This window comes from Macrotis lagotis, chromosome 8 (assembly GCF_037893015.1).
Source record: "Macrotis lagotis isolate mMagLag1 chromosome 8, bilby.v1.9.chrom.fasta, whole genome shotgun sequence".
Lineage (NCBI taxonomy): Eukaryota > Metazoa > Chordata > Mammalia > Peramelemorphia > Peramelidae > Macrotis > Macrotis lagotis.
Window position 1 is genome coordinate 46,073,242 of NC_133665.1, and position 5,596 is coordinate 46,078,837.

At 37.8% G+C, this 5,596-nt stretch overlaps 1 protein-coding gene across 5 annotated transcripts in view; it reads right to left on the reverse strand.

Annotated features, from left to right (window-relative positions):
* ARHGAP17 (Rho GTPase activating protein 17) overlaps window positions 1-5,596 on the reverse strand; it is a 150,949-nt gene that overhangs the window by 58,069 nt on the left and 87,284 nt on the right. For all 5 annotated transcript variants that reach the window (XM_074196806.1, XM_074196801.1, XM_074196805.1 and 2 more), the window contains exon 3: window positions 4,411-4,515. In XM_074196806.1, the coding sequence (XP_074052907.1) occupies window positions 4,411-4,515 (105 nt within the window). The remainder of the gene's footprint in view (window positions 1-4,410; window positions 4,516-5,596) is intronic.

Consider the following 5,596-nt stretch of genomic DNA (forward strand, 5'->3'; position numbering starts at 1 on the left):
AGTATGGGAGATGGAACTGGAACCCAGGTTTCCTGACACCAAGTTTAGGGTTTCTTTAACCAAACACTACTTCCTTTTTTGTGTAAGCCAAGTGAAGCCAATGCTTTTGAATAAGAAATTTGGTTTTCAGATGGATTTCTAAGTCTCTCTATTTGGCAGGTGATCAATACAATAACAGTCATTTGATAAGCAGTCTCAAACAACTTATCCATCTCTGCCTATCATACTATTATTTTTTTAGCAATAAGAGCATTAATATAATCAATATTAATAAATTCTATTTCTAGTCTTTAAAGCTTTAGAAGGCACGTTTTTTTAGGTTTTTTCAAGGCAATGGGGTTAAGTGGCTTGCCCAAGGCCACACAGCTAGGTAATTATTAAGTGTCTGAGGTCGGATTTGAACCCAGGTACTCCTGACTCCAAGGCCGTTGCTCTATTCACTGTGCCACCTAGCCACCCCTAGAAGGTACTTTCTCAAAACAATATTGGCAGTGCTAATATTATAAATTCTCATAAAGTAATATGACACAGAGAGGTTAAAATGACTTGCCCATGGTAAATAATGTTTCCCTTTAAGGTATATCAAATGTCACTATCTTCATAAATTCTGCCCTAATTACCAGAAGTGAAAGTGATCTTCCTCTCACTTGATTTCACAGTACTTTGTTTACCTCTTATTTCTAAGTGGTCACAGGAATAATAATTTATCTTTCTATCTTCCAGCATAATACATGGCATAAAATAATCTCTTTATAAAAGTATGCTGAGTAAGTAGAAACAAATTTAGAGCAGAAGCTCTTAGCCTTTTTTTTCTGTCACCAACCCCTTTGCGAATATGGTGAATCCCATTACTTGTAGGAATAATGTCTTCGAATACAAAAAACATATAGGATTATAAAAGAAACAACAGTATTGAAATCCATTTATCAAAATATTAAATCAACAAATATACAGACCTTAAAGCTCTTTGATTTAGAGGGTTTGCATACTAAATGAAGAAAATTTTTTTTGAATAATCAAATATTAACCATCACCTGAAGCCTAGCCATTCTTTTAAGCCCTTCCTCAAGACCAACCTACTCCAGGAAGTCAACTCTAATTCCTACCATCTAAACAATCAGGAAGAAAATCTTAGCATTCCCAGTTATCTAGGCTTGAGGATTCTGTCCAGTTTTCATCATTCAACTGGTTCTGCCTACCTCAAAGACTTCTCTTGAATTCATGCTCTTTCCCATTCTCACTAAAAGTATCCTGGTTTTCCACCACTTAACTTCACCTCCAATTTGTGATACTGTGGCATATTCCATACTCATCTCTTTGCCTCTAGTGTCTTTGTCTTCTTTAATCCACTTTTCAAATAGCTGCCAAAACAAGTTCCCTAATGCACAAATCTGATCGTGCTCCTTCTCAGCTCTGAATCTCTCTATAGCTCCCTAATAAACAAAGGATAGAATAACAATTTCTTTACCTAGTATTAAAGGTTCTTCACAAGTAGGTTCCAATATCTATTTCCAGTCATTTTTCAGAAGCTCTTCTTGTTAGTCATATTAACCTACAAGTTATTATTCTCTAGGGTAAAATTTCCCTGTCCCAACTCTGTGTTCTTCCTCATTTCCTCCTCCAAACCTCCAAGCCTATACTTGAGATAGTTTCTCTACATTTCTATCTGTTGAAATTACTCCTTTTATTTTTTAAGATTTTGCAAGGCAATGGGGTTAAGTGGCTTGCCCAAAGCCACACATCTAGGTAATTATTAAGTGTCCGAGGTCGGATTTGAACCCAGGTAATCCTGACTCCAAGGCCGGTGCTCTAACCACTGCACCACCTAGCCGCCCCCAAAATTACTCTTTCTTTTAAAGGTCTGGTTCTAAAGTCACTATCTCCATCTTCGCAGAATCTACCATTCTGCCCCTCAACTGGGAACTTTGGCTGGGTCTCTCATGACCTTAATATATCTTATCTCATATAATTTCTAGTGTATAGAAGTATTATCCCTTTTTCTTCCTCAACACTGTAGTCTTTCATTTTCCTATCCTCCATGCCTAAAAAAACACAATTATTTCTTAAACTGATTTAATTTTTAAGATTAAAGAAAATAACTCAAAGACAGTTTTGTATATCCAAATGTTCTTCTACCTCATACTATTTAAAAGTTCTTCTAAAGAACTCTGACAGTTCATCTTAAGAGTAGGGGCAGCTTTGGATATCTGAAGCCTCTGCTGCCTGAGAACAAACTCTGTCCTGTCTGGTGGTTTTCTATATTCAGAAAGGCTCATCACCACAAGGTGGGTCACTCACCAATGAAGGTTCTTGGCTACAACAACTCAATAAATTGCTAATGAAAGAAGAGACGCTTTGCTCTAAGCATTAGTAACAGATCTCATGTTTCTGTGACTCTTTTGTGCTACTGTCTTTCATACTCATTCTGCTATATGATATCCACTAGCCCTGTGAGAGAGGCAAAGAACACACTTGCATTCCTGTTTTACAGATAAGGAAACAGAGGATCAGAGATGTGCCTATGGTCATAGAACAAGCAGATGATAGAGGTGAACATCTGAACCTATGCTTCTTAATGGCAAGTGCTATTTTCACTATTACTGCTAAATTCTGATTGATTTATTTGAATAGAATCAACTGGTACTATGGCTTTTATTTCATATTTCCTCTTTTTTGACATGTGAAAATGAAGAAGAGCAGCTACTCCAAGAAAATGGGAAACCATGCTGCCAAGTTTGTTTGCCATCCAAAAAAATCTTTTCTGTGGTATTTAAACAAAGAAAGATACAAGTAGCCTGCATGTGGCACCTCTTCTTTGATTCTGCTTGTTAACACAGCTAGGGTGCACAGGGGATCAAGGGTTGGACTCTAAAGTTAAAGTCAGACCCAAAGTTTGAATTTTGTTTGCCTCAAGGACTTATCTATTGCGTCCTTGAGAGAAAAGATCCCTAAGCACTCTTAGCCTCAGTTTTCTCTGAACTAAATAAGCAAAACTGCACCTAACTCACAGGACTGTTATGAGCAAAAAATAATATATTTATGGGGCTCTGAAAATTCTAAGGAGCTATAAAAATCTAAGTGATTACGATGAAGAAGACTACTTGTTTCTTTGTATATTCAAAAGAAAATGTAGTGGGTAAAATGCTAGGCTTAGAAAACATGATTTTGAAAACCATTTGTGCCACTTAGCTGTGTGGCCTTAAAACAAGTCACGTTAACCTTTGAGTCTCAGTTTCCTTATTTATAAAATAAGCAGGGCAGACAATACAATTACTGCAGTTCCTTTTCAGCCCTAAACTCTTCTGAACTACATCCTAGATTCCTTCTAATTTTAATATTTTATTTTCTATATTCCTAAGGCCACTTTTAAAAATTAATATCTTATTCTCAATTCTCCACCAAAGTCTGCCATTCTATGTACTATGGTTCCCAACCAGGTCTAAAATGCTGAGAATTCTTGAAAAGGAGTGGGTTGGACTATATCACTTCTTTGATCCCTTTTAACTCTAAATTCTTGGCTCTATCAAATTTAAAGTCCCCACCAGCTGTAACAATGCATGTTCTATGTTCCAAAGCCTTTTCAAGCATTAGCATTCTAGATCTAAACTCCATTCTAGTTGAGACATTTTATGTTTTGTGATTTCCTTCAGGCTCTGACATTCTCTGAGTTTTTCAAGCTGAACTTAGGTCAGGAGTCAAATATGTCCTATTTCCACCACTTCCACCAACCAGATTAAAATGTAGTTGGAAAATATTTAACAAAAATACATAAAAACACAGTAGAACAAAGACCATGTTAACTGTGTGGCTTTCTGAGTCCATCTGAGCAGGGATTCTTAAGTACAGTTTCATGATCCTGTTTCTATCTAACAGCACTGGCCTGGAGTATCTTGAGTGTCTTCTAGTTCTCATGTTCTATGATCCTACAATTAACCTTCTTTCCCATGTACAAATGACTACCATTGGAAGGTTAATTAGGCTCAGGAGATTCAATGTTCACATACAATCGAGGAACTTAAAAAGTAAAGGGGAGAAATGCAGATGGATTACAAAGCAAGTGAATAAAAGCCACCTCTGTGCTCAACTGGTGTAGTGTGGGAACTCCAGGGTGCCCTGAAATGAATGAGTCCTTTCTTTTCTGTCCGTGACAAATGCTAACCCAGTCTTTCAAAACACCTATCACTGACGAGGAAGGAAACAATGCGAGCGAGTGGGGCTCAGGACACAACATCACTGTCAGCAAAGGAATGTCGCTGCTGGGAAAGGGTCAAGCCCAAAGCTTCCTACTGGCTACCAACAGTGCCATGTTCTATTCTCGAGATGCACTGACTTGGGGGTAAGGCACCTGATCAAGAAGAAGAAAGCCAGAGAGGAAAGCAAACACACATCTCCAAAAGGTCAAATACTTACATGTCGCTTATCCACATCTGTGCCAAACTGGCCTTGGAAACATGCTAAGAGGCGCTTGTGGGAATGATGGCACACTGACCGCACCGTGTCAAGCCGTCTCTCAATCTAATAAGGGAGTGGGGGGGAAAAAAAGTGGTTTACTCAGTCTCAATGAACCCCCCCCCTTTTTAATATTTATTATGTCTATGTTAACACAGTTTTTAAAAACTAAGGCTATCTGAGTTTTGTGAAATGAGCATCTTCTCTCTGGTTAAGTAATCCTTGATATAGTTAAATTCAATAGACAGAAACTACATTCCATTCAACCCAAACATTTGTGAAGGCTACTATATACAGAACATTATGTTAGGCTGAGGTATTTCCAAGACAACCCCCCCCAAAATTCAATCCCCCAAACAACCCAGTAACAATCTTGGGGAGTTTGCATTCTAAAGGAAAATAAAACATGTAAGTAGTTAAGTAAACACAAGATTAATTTGGATAAATACTTGTAAATTATTCTTATTCTAGTCTGTTTATCTTCTTTAACTTGACCAGGTATTTCCATTTAAAATTTTTATTTAAATTCCTAGTAATCCCCACTAATAGGAATAGAAACTGAACCTATAATTTCACTGGTAAGGACAACTCTATCAAACTTTTATACAGTCTCAGAGAGTTGCTAAGAGTATTGAGAAGGGAAGCAATTTTTCCAGTCACAACACTGACAGTATATGTTAAGGGAGACACCTGAATCCAGGGCTTTCTGGCTTTGTACACAGGCTTTCTATCTCTTCTGCATGCACTTTCTCTCCTATCTGTAATATATGAGAAAGGTCTCATCTAGCCCAGAGTAGCCCCTCCCAGGCCGATTATCAAACCTAATCCCTTCCCCAAACACAGTCCTGACTAGGTATGTCACCTATTACCTATGATCAGTTCAGTCAAAACATTTATTAAGAACCTGTTATATGCAAAGCGTCATCCATTCTGAAACAAAGGCATTAAGTGTCACTTGCATGGCATTTTACATTTTATATTGAACACAACAACTCTGGAAGCAGAGTGGCATTTACAGGTGGCTCCAGGAGATGATGATGGTCACAGATGGTCACACACCTAATCAGGGGTGGGGCAGATCCTTGTACTTTCTTTGTTCTCTAGATCCAGTAGTCTGTGTGACTATGGCTTCCCTTTTAGCTCTAAA